We start from the raw sequence: 22,414 nt of genomic DNA, 5'->3' as shown, positions 1-22,414 counted from the left end.
TAGGCTGTTCTCCTTTAATGCTTCAGGATGTCATGTGTCTCTGCTCCCCCAAATCTGTATTGAATAATAATGAAAAGATATAATATCAGAGTACACTTGGGATTGAGGATGTCTGACTTACCCAGGCTAGGCCTTAACTGCTCCACTTCCTGCTCATTTTGTGCTGGTGAGGGTACAAGGGGAGTGCTAATAAGTAGCTTTTTTATAGGCTTGCTGTCCTAGACATCACTGGTAACTGGTATAAATATGGTATGAAAATTGATGTTTCTTAAAAGAAATGATTTTGGTTTAAATGTATGTCTTTGAAAATCATGGCACACCCTCCATATAAACAACTTTGAGTGCTCTCTGGTGACATCTGAGTAAAAAGGATTTAGGGTATGGTTATGGGTGAGGTACATGTGTATATATGAGGTATATGTGTATAAACAAATGAGTGAGAAATAATGAGTGAGAAAATAATGTTTAGGGAAAAAGGGAAATTAGTGTCTTCTGGAGGCATTTAGAACACATAGTATTTGGAATTACAACAAAAGAAACTTGGCATAAAAGAATAACCATGATACAAATATCTATAAATATAGCTAAATTTAAGATGATTAATATTTACCATATATAATAAAGTATAGGGTTAGCATTTTTTTTTTTTTAATTATACCAACCTTTGTGTCTTTTCCAAAGACTTTGGAATGAAAACAAATCCAGTTTTCTGATACAAAGAGCTTTCCTTGGTATAGTATTTCTTTCTGTAGAGCACAGGTAAAGCCTGGGAAAATATACACAGGTACAGCATCATTTAGAATTTCCATTTAAAATAAAAACTGTGTATATATTTTGGTGACTTGTGGATGGGCAGAGATAATACATTCACACTCAAAAGTTTTATTACCTCTTCTTCTGTCATCTTTATGGAAAGAAAGCTGTGGCAACCAGTTTGTTTTTAAGTTCAAAATCTTACCAACTTCAGTATAAATATCAGAAGGAAAAGGCAAATCTACCATTGTACCTGAGAGACCAAGAATGGGGTTTTACAAGTCTCCTCTATTTAGCCTGGTGTGTCACCATGTGCTGATATCAGTACACCTGTTCCCCTTTTCCCCAGTATTTTCAGTAATGACTGTTTTCGAAATAGATGGCCTCACTAGGGGAAGAACACATAACCCACACCTCCTGTTTGAAGGTCATGGCAGGAACCCAGCATCTTGCCTCAACTTTTGCACATCAAGAGAGGCTAGAATGGAACTTTGGGCCCCTTGATGAACCACTGCAGAGCCTAGTAAGCGTGCTTAACTAGCATGCTGGGCAAGATATTTAGGTGACCATCTCACCCTTCATAGTGGCATCAGCACATGTCTGTCCATGTCTAAGGATGTGAGTTTTCTTTTAGGCTTCTTCTAGTGGCCTCTCTTGCCCAGGCTTGTTATCCTAAATCTTAAAGCAATGTAACCATGTGCATTTCAGCAATAAATAAAGAAGGGAAAGGTATCACGGAACCATCTTGGGTGACTCCATACCCCATGGAGAACTGTTTCTTTTTCTCCTCTGTGATCTTTTCACGCTGCCTGGTGAAAGCTGGCTGAAGCTGGTGTTATCGTTATGTTATGACTTTCAGAAACCTGATCCCCTTGGTGACTCAGTCCATGGACTATGCGCTTTTTCTTCCCCAAAACTAATGATCAACTTTTCAAATATGTAGCTTAAAAAGTCAAACAGGTCAGAACTTACTTTGCTTCAGTGGTTCCTCCGTTGGGACACTAAGAAACAACTTGTGAAAGTGCATATTGGCCTTGTACTACAATAAGAACAAAATACAAGCATCACTACTTTCACTTTCTTGCGAAACATCACAAATTCAACTTCAACAACAAATTTTCCCTCCCTTAATAGTATCTTTAGGAATTCCTTCTCACTGATCTTACAGTCTCTGACACAAGCCTTCAGTAAAACACAGTGAAAGTCTGGGCACACAGTTTCATTTTCTAACAAGTTTAATGCTTTGCTGGTTGGATATAATGATGCAGCTGCTGGTCGGCCTACTGCCGAGGTAACAGGGCTGGACAAGGATGTCCCTGATGAGAAATGGGATGAAATTCTAAGGAATCTCATTAGGGAAGGTACTGGATCCCAGGTACTAAAGGTACCAGTGAGTACTCTCAGAAGAGTACAGTGGTTCAAAGCTTTGTAGTCAGGTAAACCTGAGTTGAAGTCTTGGCTGTAGTGGCTCTAGCTCTTGGTGTGTGACCATGGCTTAGTCACTTAATCTCCCTGGGTCTTGGTTTCCTCTTCTATACCAGAGGGCAAAAACAGTACCTGCCTCAAGGGATGCCATAAGGCTTAAATGGGATAATACACATAAAGGACCTATAGTCTAAGGCAACATATGGCCACTCTTCCTACTGTATTATTGTGAAGGCATTTCCTTAGCCAGTGACAGGAGTAGGATGCAGTAGTAGGCTACTGACAAGACAAGTAGGATTTCATACAAAGACTTCACTCTCCAGGGCAGCAGAAGGCCCAAGACCATGAAAGCTGCAAATCACTTCATCTTCAAGGGATCTGTTTTCACAACTGTGACAATAACAATGGATAGCCAGCAATTTACAGCTTGTAAAACACTTTCACCTGTATCATATAGCTATTAAGAGGTAGAACTGTTAGCTGGATGCGGTGGCATGTGCCTGTAGTCCTAGCTACTCAGGAGGCTGAGGCAGGAGGATCTCTTGAGTCCAGGAGTTCAAGCCTGCAGTGAGCTATGGGGTAGAACTCGATCCTCCCTCCACAGGATCAATCTGCCTCATAGGATGCTTCTGAAGAAAAATTCTTCTAAGGAGAATGGGTAGGAGGCCCTGGATGGCTTTATTATCCAAACCAAGAGTGGTCTCAATGGCAAAACTGGCCCTGTTTTGCCATAAAGAACTACAGACCAGGTCATCAAGACGATAGATGGTCCCTGCAAGTCAACTATTTTATAGATAAACACCTTATAGAAAGATACCTTGATTAAAGCTAGGTGTTCTATGGCTTCACTGAGCTTTTGTTTTCAATGGCTACAGTGAGCAGTGGTTGCACGCTTGATTTAAAATATGCTAGACCATAAACTCTTCAAAAATGTCAATGTAATAAATGGCAAAAAAGGTAGTGGGGCTGCTTTCAATTAAAAGGGACATAGCAGGCTGAGTGCGGTGGCTCATGCTCATAATCGCAGCATTTTGGGATGCAGAGGTGGGTGGATCGCCTGAGGCCAGGAGTTTGAGATGAGCCTGGCTAACATGGCAACACTCTGTCTGTATTAAAAATACAAAAATTAGCTGGGTGTGGTGGTGCACATCTGTAATCCCAGCTACTCAGATGGTTGAGTCATGAGAATCACTTAAACCCTGGAGGTGGAGGTTGCAGTGAGCCAAGATTGTGGCACTGCACTCCAGCCTGGGCAACAGAGCAAGACTCTGTCTCAAAAAAAAAAAAAAGACATAGCAATTACATGCAGTATGTGACTCTTGATTGGATCCTGGAGAGGAAAAAAACACCTTTATAAAGGATATTTATTACTGGGACTACTATGGAAATTCAAAAGTGAATTTTATATTAATAATATTTTAATACATTTCTTATTTAAATTTCTTGGGTGTGCCGATGGTTTTTGGTTTAGCTCTTAGGAAACACATATTCAAGTATTTAGAGGGGTGAAGAATTACGAAAAACCCCAAACTCCTGTCCCCAGCACATGCATCACACTCTCTGATGACATAGAACTAGGCTTTGTTTCCTATCTGGGTATATTTTAAAGCAGAACCAAAATTAGTTCTGGAGAAGAATCCTGACCCTGTTCAAAGGTCTAACTCCTCTGTGTGCAGTTGGCTGGCCTACTACTATTCAGGCAGGTGCCTTATTAGACTCTTCAATCTCAGTACAAGGATGTCACAACTCTCCTTGTCCTGCCAATTATTGGATAAGCACATGACTTTGTGTTGGTCCCTGATCTCTGGGTATCTGTCAGAGTTCGAGGCCACAGCACGGAACTCACCACCATGCAATGTGCTGAAAAATGAGTTGTGGAATATAACGTTGATGAAAAATGGACTGGAGGAACTGCTGCCTGTTTGTTCTTCTAAATTCTCTAAACTCTATGCCTATATTAGTCTTGACCAGCAGGAAGGTGCATACTTGGGTTCCTTCTTGTCACTGGCTTCAATAGCCCTGTCACCCTCTAAGACAATACAAATTCCATTCTCAAATTACCTGGCTGGAAGATGAAGACTTTTTTCTTTCAGTCTTAGGGTCATTTTTGCTTTCTGTTTTACAGTCGTTCTTATCACTTGCTAAAGAGGCACCATCAAAACTGGATTTTGACCTAAAGAAAGAAAGTCCAGGGTGTCTATAAGATAATTTTTTTTTGAGACAGTTTTGCTCTGTTGCCCAGGCTGAAGTGCAGCAGCATGATCACGGTTCACTGCAACCTCCCCGTCCAGGACTCAAGTGATCCTCCCACCTCAGCCTCCTGAGTAGCTGGGACTACAGGTGCGTGCCACCACGCCCAGCTCATTTTTTTGTAGAGATGGGGTTTCACCACGTTGCCCAGGCTGGTCTTGAACTCACAGACTTAAGCAATCTACCAGCCTCGGCTTCCCAAAGTGCTGGGATTACAGGCATGAGTCACCACACCTGGCCTATGAGATACATTTTTCATTAATTTATTGTAATAAATCTTGATTATTATACTATCTTCTAAGAAAACCTGACATTTGTTTTTCTTTTCTGGATATCAAAAATCATTCATGATACTCTGAGAGCATTTACACAGCACATGCTTTAGGACACTGGAATGATTTCATCAGGCTGTAATCAAAAACTGTAGAAATAGTAACTTACAGAGGGTGAAATAACAATCAAGTTATTGTGAAAATAATTACATCATTTTAAAACTAAACTATTTTAATCAGTATTTCAAAAGGAGTACTTGAGGCAAATTACTAAATAGTATTGCGGCTATAGTTCAATCAAAGAATATTTTTGTTTCAGAATTCCACTAATATTTAACAAGTATTAATTGAGTGGGGCACTGTGTTAAATGTCTTGGGGCCCATAACACGGTTTGTATCCTTAAGGTACCTGTGTACGCGTGCATCAAACACTTTTTAAAAAAGGCAGTACATGATTTAGCACCAAAAAAATACATATTATAGGAGTTAGGAGAAGGTATGGAGCCAATAAGTCTAACAGGAGGTAAGAGAAGAGGAAAACAGGCCGGGCACAGTGGCTCACGCCTGTAATCACAGCACTTTGGGAGGTCAAGGTGGGCGGACCACCTGAGGTCAGGAGTTTGAGACCGGCCTGGCCAACGCAGCGAAATCCCATCTCTATTAAAAATACAAAAATTAGCCGGGCATGATGGTGGACGCCTGTAGTCCCAGCTACTCGGGAGGCTGAGGCAGGAGAATCGCTTGAACCCAGGAGGCAGAGGTTGCAGTGAGCTGATATTGCACCACTGTACTCCAGCCTGGGGGAGAGAGCAATATTCTGTCTCAAAAAAAAAAAAAAAAGTTAAATTTAAAAAAAGTAAGTAAATAAAGAGAAGAGGAAAACAATAGAATAATGTGGGCTTAAAATGCTGGGTCTAACAGGATAAGCAAGAATTGGGTATGAGGAAAAGAGACAAAACATCCCAGAGTGGGAATACAATAAAAGTGAAATCAGAATTAAAAAAATGAAACCACAAAACATGTTTGAAGCCAAGTCTTCCTTTTTCCTGTTAAGCACAGAGGTCAGAGCTCCAGAGTTTCCTTCTAAGACGATTCTAGTCCTGGTTTTCCATTTTAGTGGATGTGTACATTTGTACGTATCTTCAACCCTACGGCTAAAAGCAGTCATTTCAAAGTAGAATGCATGGATGATTTTTGGAGTTATATATATGAATAAGTTTTACGATTATGAAGTTGCTTTAATGTTTGTTGGGAGGAAATGGCACATAAAATCCATGATTTCACAATATTATTCCTTAAAATGAGGTTCAGTTAAAAAAAAATTGGTTCAAAGTGGATTTAAGAACAATCTGAAGTAATTCAGGTGGTACATGGGTGTCACAGAGAAACAGAAAGGACTGAAGTTAGAGAATTATGCTCTGGTTTTCTCAGCTGTGAAAAGATGGACTATATGATGTCCTAGGCCTCTTTTAGCCACTACAGTGTATGATTCCACAATGCTGAAATCACAGGGCAAATACCCCTCAGCAGTTCAAGGTAAATGAGTTTAATTTCAGACACAGGCCATTGAAGCTATTCACAGACATAAATTCCCTGGGAATTTTAGGGATTACATTTTTTTGGAAGCTATGAAAAAACATTTGTTCTCTATTTGAAAATAAAATTATCTGTACAAATGTCAACTTGCCTTTTATTTATACTATTCACAGATTTGAATTCATCACCTCTACTGATTCACATTAATAAATGTTAATGGAATGGGCAAGGAAATGATCCGACCTTTTGAAGATCCATGGACTGCAAGCAAATATGACAAGTAGGGTGGCTCTACCCTTGCTAATTTCAAAAGGCACAAGCAATAAAGGGGTTCATCTGCATGACACTGGCCCCTGTGGACAGGGTATGTATGTATATAATATGGATTTCTTTGGGTCTTTTCAATCCTGTTATTCTCACTTCCTACAGGTGACAAGAAGCCCAGTGCAAAATGAAAATGTGGGGTCCTTTATATAAAAATTATTAATTAATTAATAAAAATAAAATATTTATTTACAAATAAAATAAAAACAAGTAAAAATTATTAATAATTTTTATGTAGAGACAAAGTCTCACACTGCTGCTGAGGCTTGAGTGGCACAATCTCGGCTTACTGCAACCTCCACTTCCTGGGTTCAAGCGATTCTCCTGCCTCAGCCTCCTGAGTGCATGCACTACCACACCCGGCTAATTTTTTATTTTTAGTAGAGACGGGGTTTCACCATGTTAGCCAGGCTGGTCTCGAACTCCTGACCTCAAGTTATCCACCCACCTCAGCCTCTCAAAGTGCTAGGATTACAGGTGTGAGCCACCGTGCCTGGCCCCCTTACATAAAAATTATTAAGCATTTCTGGAAAGCAAGAGGGGAACATTAAACCAAGTGTGGGCCCTTTCCAACTGCACGGACCGCATGCCCATGAAGTTTAGCAAGCATGCCCTGTGAGAGTGTATTATTATTACTGAAGCCTGGGGAAGTTGGAGTAAAACCAACAATGTTTTTAAGGTGCCTGCTGTAGTCAGCCAACAGTGGTAAAAGACATGAGAAATAATGTGCCTTGTGCCTTTGTGAAGAGAAGCATTAGGTGAGGCTTTGAGGGGAAACGACTAGAGGAAAAAAAATTGTTAAAGTGAGATGCTGGCCAGGCGCAGTGGCCCATGCCTGTAATCCCAGCACTTTGGGAGGCCGAGGCCAGTGGATCACCTGAGGTCAGGAGTTCAAGACCAAACTGGTCAACATGGTGAAACCCTGTCTCTACTAAAAGTACAAAAATTAGGTGGGCATGGTGGTGCATGCCTGTAGTCCCAGCTACTGGGTTGGCTGAGGGAGGAGAATCGCTTGAACCTGGGAGGCGGAGGTTGCTGTAAGCTGAGAATGTGCCACTGCACTCCAGCCTGGATGACACAGCGAGACTCTGACTGAAAAAAAAAAAAAAAGTGAGATGCCACAAAACAGCATGCAGGAAAGACGGAGAGCTAATTGGGAATTAGAGTCAGAAGAGGAAAATTTTGGGAAGAGTTAAGACTTACTCTTGGTCCTGAATGAGGCATAGATTTGGAGAGAAGATATGGGCTGGGAAGCCAAGAAGGAAGCAAAAAGCGGAGTTAATAATCTTTTAGCAAAGACCAAAAGAAGTAGAAGGTAGCAGTTCTAAAAGTTCTAATAATGGTGAAGGAGCACAATGATTTCTGTACTCAGTTTAGATAAACTGCATTCACCCATCACACACTATTGGTTTAATTGCTATCTTTTAAGTGCCCCAAAGCAACTTTAGTCTCTACCAACTTTAGTCTCTACCAAATGGTAGTTGGTGCCTCTGAGAATGATGAGGCTACAGCTACACATCTCAAAACCACCTCTCCCCTCCAGCCCCACAACCAAACCAGCCCTCCCTCTTAGTCTGTCACAGGAAACTGGTGGCCTGCTGGGTCTCCGGGATGGGGATTCTTTTCCTCAGCTTTTTTCACGGCCCCTAGGAAAGTGAGACACCAGGTGTGCATACCCAAAGCTGGGCAGACACTCCAACCTGGCCAGCCTTCCCAGCTTTCTAAACATATGCCTGAGAGGGGGCCACCCTGGCCTCATCACTTAGCAAAATCAGCGCTTTCAGAAAGGTGCAGATGCTCTGCTGAAGGTTGGGGCAGGAAGGAGAAAAAGATGCTGCCTGGGTATCAAGGAAAAATGCTCATTCTTTCTCAGGAGTATTATTTGTCTATAGTATTAATACATCCTCACTCTTAACAAAAAACCCCTGCTCCTCCTGTAACGCCCTCTCCCCAAAAGACAAAAGAGAACAAAGAGAGTCAACGGAGGACTTACCGTAGGCTAATGATTTTCTTCTGGTCTGGGGACTCGGCCTCCACAGATGGGGTAGGGGATTGGGCTGTTGGCGACCTGCAGGCTTTCTTTTTCTCCTCCACACCATTCTCAGCCTCTGAGCTGAAGAAAGGAAACCGCTTCATTTTAGACATTCAGAGAGAGGTAGCTGGAAGGAAAATGACTAAGTAACCTGGTTTTCTAGAGAGTGGAGTGATTTTCATTCCTCACTGATAGGCTAGTTAACTTTGACAGCGAGGCCCTTTCCCAATCTCCATTCTAACCCCTTGCCTGGTGTCCCAACGGCAGTAGCTGCAGGTCACACCTGTTTCACTTGTAAATGCCAGACTGTGTGGACTTGCTGGCTCCCAGGTCTGTGCTGCCCAGCTCTGCTCTGCATGGGCTGTGCTGGGGCAGCAGATCACCTGGAGGCTGGGAGGGCCCTGCATACGCACACACGCACATGCACACATGCTCATGTGTGGCCTCCTGCAGGTGTGAGCCTTCCTGCTGGGAACCCCCACCCCTTTTGTTTGCATTTCTCTTATGTCACTTACATGTTGTTTAACCAAGCAGTTCCCTAAGCAATTTACAGTCTCTAATCTTTACAACCACCCAGACTAGGTAGGAATTACTACCCTCATTTTAGAGATGAGGAATCTGAGGCTCTTGCTATCTTGCCTAAGTTCAGAGAGCTAGCATCTATCTTACTTGAGATTCAAACTTAGTATGTCTGTCTGCAAAGCCTTTGTGTTCTCTCTCTCCATTCATCCCCCCAACCACCTACTCATCCATTTATCCCCATAATTAACTCTTCAGTGTGAAAGCTCCAGGGCGGGGTGGGAATCTTACTCATCTTTGTCTTAACCACGGGGTCTAGGATAGTGTTGACCTACAGTCATGATCAACAGGCTTTGGAAAAACTAGGTCTGACCTTGGTAAAAGAGAAAGTGGAAGGGAGTAGAGGGGAAGGTGAGTCAAGAAGGTTTGTGCATAGAACCAACAAACAGAGGACAACCAGCATGGGGGATGCAGAGGTGAGTTCCCTCAGTCGGCCGGTGAAGATCTCTTGGGAAGCAGGCGAAACCACTTCCAATGGGAAAGTGGGAAAGGAAGGGATGCTGAAGGAAGAATACAAAATGTTATTTATGGATCAGAACTTCTTTGGTGTGTCAGCTCAGTAAAACACAAACGATACTTCTGAGGATGTGAGGACTCCATGGAGACTGAGCCTAAAGAAAGACATGTTAAGATGGCATTGCTATGAGAGATTAGCTAATCTTCACTTTCATTTCCCACCTATTTGGTATTCTCACCTGCATATGACTGCAGGCAGGAAATGCCACTAGATAGTTTAAGCTGTGTGGTTGCTTTCCTGATCACTTTTCACAGCATATGAAAATTGCACCCTAGGTGAGGAGGCCTATTGTAGTGTCAGAATCAAGGCCAGTATATCTGACAAGGGTATCTAACTAATAACACCCACAAATGGTTGATGCTCTTTTTTTTTTTTGAGATGGAGTTTCATTCTGGTTGCCCAGGCTGGAGTGCAGTGGCACGATCTCGGCTCACTGCAACCACTGCCTCCTGGGTTCAAGAACTTCTCCTGCCTCAGCCTCCCGAGTAGCTGGGATTACAGGCACACGCCACCATGCCTGGCTAATTTTTGTATTTTTAGTAGAGACGGGGTTTTGCCATGTTGGCCAGGCTGGTCTCGAACTCCTGACCTCAGGTGATCTGCCCACCTTGGCCTCCCAAAGTGCTGGGATTACAGGCGTGAGCCACTGCACCCGGCCAAATGGTTGACGCTCTTAATTTTGTGGTAAGCATTTCTCTTTTCCTAGTAGATACATATCTGAGGACAGAGGTCCAACCTTCTATTTCTTCAATTATTCTCAAAGTACTTAAAACAGTTACATACATTAAAAGGGCTCAGTCCATAACAGAATTGCATTATGTGACAAAGGTACATGGAAGGCTGAGGCGTTTTAATATTATTAGGAAAACCCTGTTTTGGTTTAAAATAATAATTGGACTTTATTAAACTTAGCACCAAGTTTAATTTGTGGACTCAAAGAATTTTAGAATAGTTAAGAGGCCTTAAAGCACACCTCTGCCTTTTTTCGCTTCCCCCAAGACACACACACATTATCTCTTTTCTTCAGATTCAGGCAGAAATCTACTTGAGAAGCCCTCTTTAAGTAGAGACTGGGTATAGAACTTCAATAATCCATCTCAACATTTATTCAGATATTTACTGGATTTTATGTAGGATCAGATGAAGACTTAGAGGGAGAGCTGGAGCTGTCCTATACAGCATCTTTGTGTACAGAGAGCCACTCTGCAAAAGGTGCTCCTGGCAGAGATAAGGTGCTCCTTGCTCTGGGCAGAAACAGCCCAGCACCAAGGTCAGAAGGCAGCAAAACTGAGGCTAGATTTCAGCTCCTCTTTGACCCTGACCCATCTTGGTCAGGCATTTGTGTGCAGTGCAGGTGACTTAAGTGCTTAACCACATAAGGTGGTCCTGTTTCGGGACCCCTAGCTTAGCACTGAAAAGATTACAGTGCATGCCTCTATATTGTCCTACTCAAACAATGTCTTTCAGGGATGGAACATACAGTGTACTCAAAGTAGCTTTTTTCTACTTACTCTCCACTTCACTTCTCCTTCAACTTGTGTCTTGTCTTCTGCACTGGTTCTCTCCTTGATGGCCCTAGCCAGGGGACACATCTTCCACACTGCTTAAAAGTCTCTATGCTGCCTGCTGATTTTATAACTCACTAGGCATATAATTAATTAATACCTTGTACTGGTACCTTTTCTCCCAAAAATCTTAGTCATCCAGCACTAGACTAAGTTCCTTAAAGGCAGGGAATGTGTGTTTTTTTCCACAGCACTCAGCTCAGCAGTTGCTCACAGTGGTCATTTATACGTTGAATGACATGGATTAATTATGTAGTATCTCAAAGAGGAAGTGAAATTCATCTACAGGTCAATTCGATCTTAGGTTTTTGCTTAAAGATGCTACAGGCTCAAGCAAGTTAATTCCTCACACAGGCAAGATTATTCCTGCAAGCGTCCCTTACCTTGGAGGTCGTGTCAGCAGCAGACTGAAACTATGTAGAATTCAAGCAGCAGAGGCTAGCCTGTGTTTGAGTGAGCAGTGTGGGAGGGGAAATGGAATGCTTCCTCAAGGCCTTTTGGAAACTTTTAAGTTACTGTCAATGAAGCTGAACCAGGCCACTTAGTAACTTTAAAGTTACTGTCAACGAAGCTGAACAGGTTTCATTTAAATCATGAAAATAAGGAAATCAGTTTTTATTTATTTTTTAACCAGAAGACAAAGCCCTGTTACGGACTTTGACTAAAAGAGTTAACTGAAAAAACAAACCAAAAAACCAATCCTCCTTTTTCAACAAATATTTACTGGACTCGTCCCTGCTGTCAGGGTGCTCAGAGCTTTGTAGGTGAGACAGGTAAGTGAGCTGGCAGGTGTAAGTATCCACAGAAGCAGTAGAAAATGCTGGAGACACAGGACCAACCTTTACTTGGCCTTGGCAGGTTATTTCTCCTCCCATCTCCAACCCACTTTAAGCATCAGTTATGGTCCCTGCCTGAAAGGTTTTTAGTAGAAATTTCAAAGCAGTGAGACAGTCATGCTTATAACAACTAAACCTGACTTCACCTATTAGGGGACAGCATTTTTATTTTTATTTATCTATTTTTTTGAGATGGAGTTTCACTCTTGTCACCCAGGCTGGAGTGCAATGGCGTGATCTCTGCTCACTGCAAGCTCCACCTCCCAGGTTCAAGTGATTCTCCTGCCTCAGCCTCCCGAGTAGCTGGGATTACAGGTGCCTGCCACCATGTCTGGCTAATTTTTGTATTTTTAGTAGAGACGGGGTTTTGCTACGTTGGCCAGGCTGGTCTCGAACTCCTGGCCTCAAGTGGTCCACCCACTTCAGCCTCCCAAAGTGCTGGGATTACAAAGCATAAACCACCATGCCTGGCCAGGGAACAGCATTTTTATTACTGGCTAGGAAAATCTCGTTTCAATAAAACACTGCCACACACTGTTACACAATTTATAAATACAAAAACAGGTTGTACAGTCCCTATCAGCCATCTAATATTTGTCACTTCCCAGACCTCATTAGTTTGATGATGACTTAAATTCTCATTTCACAATTTTTCAGAATTAGAACTCTTATGTGGAGTCAAGTATCATTCCTACTGGAGATAGTCTCTGTGAGTTTCAGCTAAACTCAATACGCCTTTCTCTTGTCACATCACTGGCCCTTTGCCGCTCCTGCTGGGAATGTATTGTAGTCAGGCACATCACATGCAAGTCCAAGTAAATAAGTAGCTGAGGGTAGAAGCTATGATTAAGCTGTGTCTCAGGTGAAGGCAAACAAGTGTTTCACTGTGGTTCAGTCCAAGAAGGTGTGTTCCCTTCTAATTACAGTAATGAGTCCCTGTGTTTGAGTCTACCTACATGTTAATCTAAGCTAAAGGCACAAAAAAAAAACCACTAAGCTTCCTTATGGTAGTAGAAGTAGAGGTAGTTTTACATCTACTATTATTTTTTAAAAAGTCTCTGATCATTTTAAAGCCACAGTCTTGATCAACGAAGGTTTAGAAGTGTCTTGAAGATAGGATATGTTTCATCAGAGGGTCTTCATAGAATAAATTCCTGGCAATGGGATTGTTGTGGTCATGGGTGGGTCTGTGAAAGTAGAGTGTTCCTGAAACTCTGTAGTGAAAACCGTGTTGGCACCTGGCTTCACCAAGATCTGGGGCCTCATAGACGCTTGTTTTTGGAGTGCTGCCTATTCAGTGGCTCCGTGGCTGGCAGACACAGGCCACAATACTTGGGAAGCAAAGAGTTGGGCTATAGAGATGGAAGAGGGCTGACAGCAGCCATAGTACAAATAAAGAGAGGCCTCACAGTGACCAAAAGAAGGAAATAGAATGGAGTGCGGAAGTGCAGGAGTGAGCAATGGAGACAGGATGGCTGGGAAACCCTTTAGCTTTTCCAATTTCATAAACTCAGAATCTCCCAAGTTAGATTTTTACAAGTCAAGAAGAATGATCTTCCATTTACAATTCTGATACATATATTTTTGTTTGGACAACTATAAATTTCATTTATCCATCTATATATTTATTTCTGAATAGGCACTATAAGCATAAGTATAAAATTTAAAAGTTACAAATGGAAAAACAAATTTTCTTTTTACTCGTTTCATGGTGACCCAGTTTCTCTCCACAAAGGCACCTACTCTTCCCAGCAACTTGTGCGTCCTTCCTGGGAGAGACTGTGCACATGTAAATGTGTGCATTTTTGAACCACAAATGATAGACAGCATGCTATTCTACACCTTGCTTTTTTTTTTTTACTTATTGTATCTTGGTGTTCTTTCAGTACCCATAGATCTTCCTCATACTTTTTAATGACTGCATAAAGTTCCATTGTAACGATGAACTGTTATTTAACCAGTTCCTTACTGATGGGGCATGTAGGTGTATTTCAGTCTTTTGCAAATACTAACAACATTGCAACAAATGTCCTTATATGTTTACTACATGTGTGAATAATTTTCTGGAAATGGAACCCCTGCGTCAAAAGGTATATGATAGAAAAAATGTTACAGCTATTGCCAAATTGCCCTCAGTAGACATTTTGTGATGCGCACCCAAATATTCAATAATGTTTATATCTTCTCACTAATAAAGTATTAGCCTTAAAAAATATATATTTTGAAGTACCTAGCATAATAGCTGGCACACAAAATAACAATCATCATTTTAATCATGACTAGTGCTAAACTTTTTGATCTTTGCAAATGTAAAAGGTTAAAAAATATTCCACTACAGTTTCATTTGCATTTTCTTCTTAAGAGTAAAGCTGAGTGTGTTTCCATATATCTAAGTGCTTATTAAAATTTTTCTTGTTTTGTGAATTAGCTGTTTGTATGTACATTTTGCCAATTTATCTAATGGGTTGTTGATTGAAACATTTAGTATAAACGATTCTTACCATAATTGCATCACAGATTCTTAGTAAAATCCTACAGTTGACTTTTAAAATAAATAATCTTAAACATTTAGAAAAGTTAAGTGGAAGCCAGGTATGGTGGTATGTGCCTATAGTTCCAGCTACTCTGGAGGCTAATGTAGGAGGATGGACTGAGGCCAGGAGTTTGAAACCAGCTTGGGCAACATAGACCCCATCTCAAAAAAAAGTTAAGTGGATATTAGCAGTTGGCATGACATTAAAATAAAACATTAATGACAAACTAGTTTTGTTGTTGATAGATTTATTAGCAGATAGATAAAAGAGTGTCAAAAATATAGTATTCTCTAATTTCAGCAAAACCTTCAATGAAATGTGACAGGCTTTCAGTTCAGGTTGGAGAATGGGAGCACAAATGTTTGCTTCTCCTTTCTTTCTAAGGCCTTTAAGATGAATATCTACAAAAGAAGTGATAATCCTGCTACAATGGAGGGAAACCATCAACAGAAGACTGATTTCTGAAATTTTCTGAAATACGGAAAAACGGAAAGCAGAAAGTAAAGTACAATATTTACTCACGCAGCAAAACAAGGGAAGCCATAATCTTGAATATGGGCATCAACGGGGGATAAGAAAACACCGACCCGTTTGTCAGAAGTCCAGTGAGGTGCTATAGGAGGAGTGGGTGAGAAGTTTCCGAAAACACTAGATTTAATTAAAGACGTGGCTGTGAGAAATCTTGACACTTCCTCCTCACTTTCCCTGGCTCAGACCCAAATTACAGGCAGTTAAGAGGGAAAAGCATCAGAGCGGTCACTGCTAAAATAACTGAACAACTTGGGTGCAGGAAACTGTGGTAACTAGTTATATATAACCATGGTAGTTAGTTATGGAGCACCAGAGTAAATCCTCATCCTTCCATTTTGAATATGGTAGTCCCAGGAAAAGTGCCAACTCCCTATCCATGAACGTACAAAGATGAGGAGCAGCTACTCCAGTCCCTTATTATTTTTTCTCTAGTCCCTCATTCTTTTTTTTTTTTTTTTTTGGAGATGGAGCCTCACTCTGTCACTCAGGCTGGAGTGCAGTGCAGTAACGCAATCTTGGCTCACTGCAACCTCTGCCTCCCAGGTTCAAGTGATTCTCTTGGCTCAGCCTCTTGAGTAGCTGGGATTACAGGTGCGCAACACCATGCCTGGCTAATTTTTATATTTTTCTTAGAGACAGGCTTTCACCATGTTGGCCAGGCTGGTCTTGAACTCCTGACCTCAAGTGATCCACCTGCCTTTACCTCTCAAAGTGCTGAGATTATAGGCACAAGCCACTGCGCCCGGCCCAGTCCCTCATTCTTAAATATGAAATAACAACCAAGGATTGCCATTTCTTTGAAGAAAACTTGAAGTCTGAAAGAAAAGACCAAGATGAACCAACAAGAAAGTAAAATCCCAGGGAAACTGGCTTTAGTGAACAGATGAAAACAAAAGACAAATATGCAAACAAGAAAAACAAAATCTAAATCCTACGAATTAGTATCTTCAGAGAAAGAAGGTAGCACCCATGAAAGAGAATCACAATGGTATGAAGAAGGAAACCCTACTTAGCTCCCAATTTTTTCAGAGTTCAAATCCTTGCAATAGCCTATCAGGCACTTCAGGACCTGACCCACACACATCCCCTGATCCTCTCTTCTCCTTCCCTCACCCCAGTCCAGCCCCACTCCAAGCCCCCATGAGAAACCTATGCCCTAGTGTTCCCTCTGCCTGGGATGTTGTACCTCAGTTAGCCAAGTGACTCTCTCCCTTTAAACTTTAACTTGAATGTCACCTTCTCAATGATATATATATATATATATATATATATATATATATATATACACACACACACACACATATATATATATCACAATATATATTGCACCACTGGAGTGCAGTGGTGCAATCTTGGCTCACTGCAACCTCTGCCTCCCAGGTTCAAGTGATTCTTCTGCCTCAGTCTCCTGAGTAGCCGGGATTACAGGCACGTGTCACCATGCCTGGTTAATTTTTGTATTTTTAGAGGTGGGGTTTCCTTATGTTGGCCAGGCTGGTCTCGAACTCCTGAGCTCAGGTGATCTACCTGCCTGGGCCTCCCAAAGTGCTGGGATTACAGGGGTGAGCCACAGTGCCTGGCCAAGACTTATATCTTTAACCAAAGGAGATAAAGCATTAAGGGACCAAAGTAAGATAGAATTAAGATACCAAAATTCAAAAAGAGAATAGGTATGAGAGGGAAAAACACGACATGTGTCAGCCAGGTACTTCTTTTTTTTTTTTTTTGAGACGGAGTCTCACATTGTCGCCCCGGCTGGAGTGCAGTGGCGCGATTTTGGCTCACTGCAAGCTCCACCTCCCAGATTCACGCCATTCTCTCGGGCGCCGGCCACCATGCCAGGCTAATTTTTTGTATTTTTAGTAGAGATGGGGTTTCACCGTGTTAGCCGGGATGGTCTTGATCTCCTGACCTCGTGATCTGCCCGCCTCAGCCTCCCAAAGTGCTGGGATTACAGGCGTGAGCCACCGCGCCCAGCCTCAGCCAGGTACTTCTATATCAAATGGATAGGCATTCTAAACTGAAAAAGAGAGAAGACATTATTAAAGAAAAAACAAAGGGGTAGGTAAAATGGCAGCGGTTTCTAATTTCTTACCCTAAAAAGTGGGGAGTCAAAGTGATTTCATTAGAAATTTAGGTTGCTGTATTACTTAAAAGAGGCAATAAACAAATGCATGAAAATAGGAACTAGAAAGATACTCCTGTTTAAACTTAGGAAGAGAGGGAAGCAGGGAGTTAGTATAAGGGAGTTGATTCTTTTCCATCAAAACAGGAAGATGAGAGATAAGGTTTAATACTGATAAACAAAAAGAGCAAGATACACACATTTTTACAGATAATGAAGTAACCCCTATACTATAACTGGGTACAGTTAGAAGTGTTAGGCTGGGTGTGGTGGCTCACTCTTGTAATCCAGCATTTTGGGAGGCTGAGGTGGGAGGATCACTTGAGCCGTGGAGTTTGACACCAGCCTGGACAACATAGGGAGACCCCATCTCTACAAAAAACAAAAAAAAATTAGCCGGGTATGGTGGTGTGCACCTGTGGTTCCAGCTACTCTGGAGGCTGAGGTGGGAGGATCACTTGAGCTCAGGGGTTTGAGGCTGCAGTGAGCCGTGATTGTGCCACTGCACTTTACCCTGGGTGACAGAGTGAGACCCTGTCTTAACAACAACAAAAACAGTGGTAGCTACTGAGAGGGCATATAGGGGATGGGAGAGGTGGAATTGAGATCGTTATACAATTTTAATGAATTATATTATTTTGGTAAGCATTTAAACAATTTTAAAAGTTTTATTCATATCCTTGTAGCAAAGATGTAAGATACAGAGTGGATAATAGAAATCAGTGGATTTACTATCTTCAAATGTTTGAGCTCTTACTATGTGTAAAAGCTAATACCAGATTTTATGTTCTCAAAGGATTTAGGCTTTATTGGGAACTTAAGTTTAGTACATAAATACAGAAGAATACATATTGTAAAGGATATTGTGTCATAAAGAAGGTGTCTAAGGAATTCAGAAACCTCTTCTAATTGTAAAAAGGAGACTCAGAGAAGTTGTGCGGAAGAAATAAGCATGACACCCTTGTGTATGAGGAGGGCACTATGTCTTTTCTAGTTAAGTAGAAAAATATTATAGCTGTCAGAAATATATTTCAGTACGAGAAACTAGAAATGTAAATTATATTTCTATTTGTTATATAAAACAGTAAAAATAAAACAATCCTTTGGATTGGAGAAATCAAAACTTTCATTACTGCATCACAGCTGTCGGTGCCACCTCTCAGCCAAAGAAAAGCTGTAGTTATACAATGATTATTGTTGAAGGATTGAGATTTGAGCTGGATACATACAATTTGGACTCAGAGATGCCATAAGGTCATGAGAAACACAAGGAAAGGCAGAAGCACAATATGCAGACGAGGAAAAGTCACTCTCACAAGGAAATCCAGCAGTTTGTTTTTTTTTTCCTGAAGTACAGGCAGCAGGAAGAAGCAGAAATTAAGTTGCGAAGTTTGACTCCTAATGAGGGAAGGCTACTTTTAGACTTCATTTGACTGGTGGTAGGTATTAATTGAAGATTTTTAAACAGAAGGAATAAAATGACAAGATATTAAATGCCCACCTTTTATATATCATGGACCTGACGAGCTATGGGCTTCTGGAGGACTATATTCCTATTTGTACAAGAACAAGGGAGGGTGGAAGCTGGAGACAAGAGAAAACAGAAAGGCAGTTAGGGAGTGAATCTGAAGGCAAGAAGCAGACACTGCATTGGAGGGAAAATCCAGAGATAACATTGGAATGATTAGGGAGAGCACGCAATGGAGAGGAACATCCAAGAACACCAAGGTTATCTGGGGGATGGAGAGGATGGCATTGCCACTAACAGTTACAGAGAACACAAGAGAAATTGTAGTTTGGTGGGAAGGATTTTGTAAATTTAGTTTTAGACATAATAGACATATATTGATAGCAGGTAGAAAACTGTATCTAAAAAAACCAAAAGAGCCCTAAATAGGTCAACAATAAAAAGAATATCAGATTTTGCAGAGGAGGGGTTCCTCCAGTTTAGAAACTAATTCCATTGAGTCTCAAGCACACTGCTGTAGCAAAAATGAATACCTAAACACCAGCAGCAATAGCAGGGCTAGAGAAATGGTTTAGCAGAGGCCACCATCTGACTCTAGTAACCTCTTTAAGATGGTCTCAAAGAAGACCCCTCTGTTCTCATGAAAGTGGAAAAGTCATTGTCCCATGAACAATCATGTGATTCATTCCCACCTCTATATCTACTCCTAATCCTGTTTTCCTAAAATATTATGTCTCTTTGAAAGCCTAAGGCAACTCATATAACTCCAAAAAGCAATTAATTGTTAAGATTCTGATTTTGGAGAGACAGAAACCCAACTCAAACTAGCTTATGATTTTTTAAAAAAGCAACCAAACAGCTCCCAAGGGCTTTTGTCACTGCTTTAAGACGAAGTCAACAGTAGACAGTGGGTGCAGCTGCAGTGATTTCCCTTCCACCCTTGGAATGCACAGCAGTGATCTCTAGGATCTTCCTCTCCAAGATTCTGGGACATCAATGTGCAATTCATCCTCCTGAGACACGGCCTCCATTATGTCATGCCACTGCTCCAGAGTTAACAATGGCTTTCTATTGAGCACCAGATCGAGGCATCTGCACATGAGCCAAGACCCTCCAGTTTTGCAATCTCCCTCTGCTTTTCAAAAGGAATTCTCTGTTCCAGCCATGTTGGTCGTCTTACCTTGGCCGCACTTATATCATATTCTGTCCTTCCTCTATGTGTTGATTCTCAGTTCTCTGCTCCCTCCTCTCTACACACAGGAACCCATCATACCAGACTCTGAACAAATCCAATTACATTCCCACTTTTATACTGGCCTCCATCTCTTTATTATCAATAATATAAGAAATTAATGCAATTAATACTTATTGCCTAGACATCTATTTGCAATACAGGAAAACAATTAGCATTTTAAAAAGGGCTTGGGCTTAAATTTTATCTCAAAACCTACCTCACGAACTCCTTCCCAAGTGTGGTTGATAAGTTTTGGAAGAGGGGGTGGGAGCAAGAGAAAAAGGCCAGTCTTTTCATTTTCCCCACTGCTGAATTGGCATTGTGTGCAAACTTATTTTTTCAAACTGATTATTAGTTAGATGAGTAATAATTTGAAACCATATGGAAACTTGAAAAGACTGTTTTCATCAAACTAACTTCACAGCAGTAGCATTTTGAGGCCAAGCACAGTTGGAAAATAACAAAGTAAATTATAAAATGCAGCAAGGAGGTAGCAATGGACTTTTCTAGTTTCCAGCCAAGGAAGATTGATGCTGCTGATAGTGAATTATCTTTTGCTATTTACAGCCTCAGTGCATGAATGCTACTTTGCATTGCATAATAAACTTCCTAAAAACATATACTGAATATATCTCCTCCAAACTAGACTATAACCTTTTTAGGGGCAGGGACTTTAAGCATTTTTTTGAATTTCTGCCTTCATTCCTTTTTTTTTTTTTCTTTTAAGATGGAGAAGATGGAGTCTTGCTCTGTTGCCCAGGCTACAGTGCAGTGGCATGATCTTGGTTCATTGCAACCTCCACCTCCTGGGTTCAAGCAATTCTCCTGCCTCAGCCTCATAAGTAGCTGGGATTACAGGCATGTGCCATCACGCCCAGTTAATTTTTGTATTTTTAATAGAGACAGAATTTCACCATGTTGGCCAGGCTGGTCTTGAACTCCTGACCTCAGGTGATCTGCCCACCTTGGCCTCATATCTTCATTCCTTTTTGGAGCTCTTCTCCACCGGAAATTGGATGTCACAATGAGCCACTTTTCATATACCTAAGATATATTAGAGGACATCTATTTGATTAAGGTTTTTTGTTCTGAAGACTGTGTTTAGGAAAGAACTAATTTTTAACTAGAATGAAAAGCTTACCCAAACAAAAAGATAGAAATACAAAAGAATAAGGCATAAAGTCCAGAAAAACATACTTAGAGAAAATGAAATTTTTCATTACTTAGTGAGGTCTATCATAAAGGAAACCAATTTGGAACCTCATTTTAAAGGAATAGAAGATCAAAGAGAGAATAAAACTGTGAGGATGAGAACTTCAGGCAAGAGTCATAAAAGGTTCTACTACTAGTATACAAAGGAGGAGAAAGGAAAGAACTGACTTGTATATCAGGAATGCCAAGGAGAAGTGGTGTCTGTAGTATGAGAACTTCCAGGAGAGTAGAATGATAAGAAATAGAGTGGCTGAGGGGCTAGACTTACTGATGGACAGATAAGGGTGCTTCTGAATTTAGGAGGGAATAAAAGGCCCTGCCATGGTTTCCTGAGATGTGACAGTTTATGAACCTGATACTCAGGAGAAAATTAGTGTCCATTTTTTGATAGATGGGTATTGCAAGAGAGTAGCGTCAGGGAAACCAGATGCTGTGGTCTGAATGTTTGTGTCCACCAAATATTTACATGTTGAAATTCTAACCCCCAAGGTGAAGGCATTAGGATGTGGGGCTTTTGGGAGGTGATTAGATTATGAGGGTAGAGCCCTCATGAATGGGATTAATGCCCTTGTAAGGAGCTCATTAGTCCCTTCCACCACATGAGGATCCAACAAAATACAGCCATCCATGAAACAGCAAATGTGCCCTCACCAGATACTGAATTTGTTGATGACTTGATTTTGAACTTCTAGCCTCCAAAACCATGAGAAATAAATTTCTGTTGTTTACAAGAATGTCAGTCCATTTGCATTGCTATAGAGAAATACCTAAGACTGGGTAATTTATAAAGAAAAGAGGTTTAATTGTTTCACAGTTCTGCAGGCTGTCTAGGAAGCATAGTGCCGGCATCTGCTTCTGGTCAGGGCCTCAGGGAGCTTACAATCATGGTGGAAGGCGAAGGGGAAGCAGGCACATCCCATGGTGAGAGTGGGAGCAAGAGAGAGAGAAGGGTAAGTCCAAGACTCTTTCAAAAAACCAGATCTCATATTAACTAACTGAGTGAGAACTCACTCATTACCAAGGGGATGGTGCAAACCCGTTTGTGAAGGATCCACTGCTATGATCCAATCATCTTCTACCAGGTCCCACCTCTGACACTGGGAATCACATTGGAACATGAGATTTGGAGGGGACAAATATCCAAACCATATCATTCTGCCCCGGCCCCCCACATCTCATCCTCACATTGCAAAATACAATCATACTTTCCCCAAAGTCCCC

The 22,414-nt window shown here is 41.3% G+C and overlaps 1 protein-coding gene across 15 annotated transcripts in view; it reads right to left on the bottom strand.

Moving 5' to 3' along the window:
* GRAMD2B (GRAM domain containing 2B) overlaps positions 1–22,414 on the bottom strand; it is a 130,279-nt gene that overhangs the window by 20,172 nt on the left and 87,693 nt on the right. For 12 of the 15 annotated variants that reach the window (XM_054488076.2, XM_054488068.2, XM_054488073.2 and 9 more), the window contains exons 2-5: positions 8,554–8,673; positions 4,240–4,351; positions 1,726–1,792; positions 663–766 (exon numbers count right to left, since the gene is read on the bottom strand). In XM_054488076.2, the coding sequence (XP_054344051.1) occupies positions 663–766; positions 1,726–1,792; positions 4,240–4,351; positions 8,554–8,673 (403 nt within the window). Of the gene's footprint in view, positions 1–662; positions 767–1,725; positions 1,793–4,239; positions 4,352–7,763; positions 7,807–8,553; positions 8,674–22,414 lie in introns of all 15 variants that reach the window. The other 3 variants (XM_054488074.2, XM_054488069.2, XM_054488079.2) reach the window with 1 other exon arrangement.

Source organism: Pongo pygmaeus, chromosome 4 (assembly GCF_028885625.2).
Source record: "Pongo pygmaeus isolate AG05252 chromosome 4, NHGRI_mPonPyg2-v2.0_pri, whole genome shotgun sequence".
NCBI classification, from domain to species: Eukaryota; Metazoa; Chordata; class Mammalia; order Primates; family Hominidae; genus Pongo; species Pongo pygmaeus.
The sequence above is the reverse complement of the archived record's forward strand: the minus strand, read 5'-3'. Positions and strand labels throughout refer to the sequence as shown.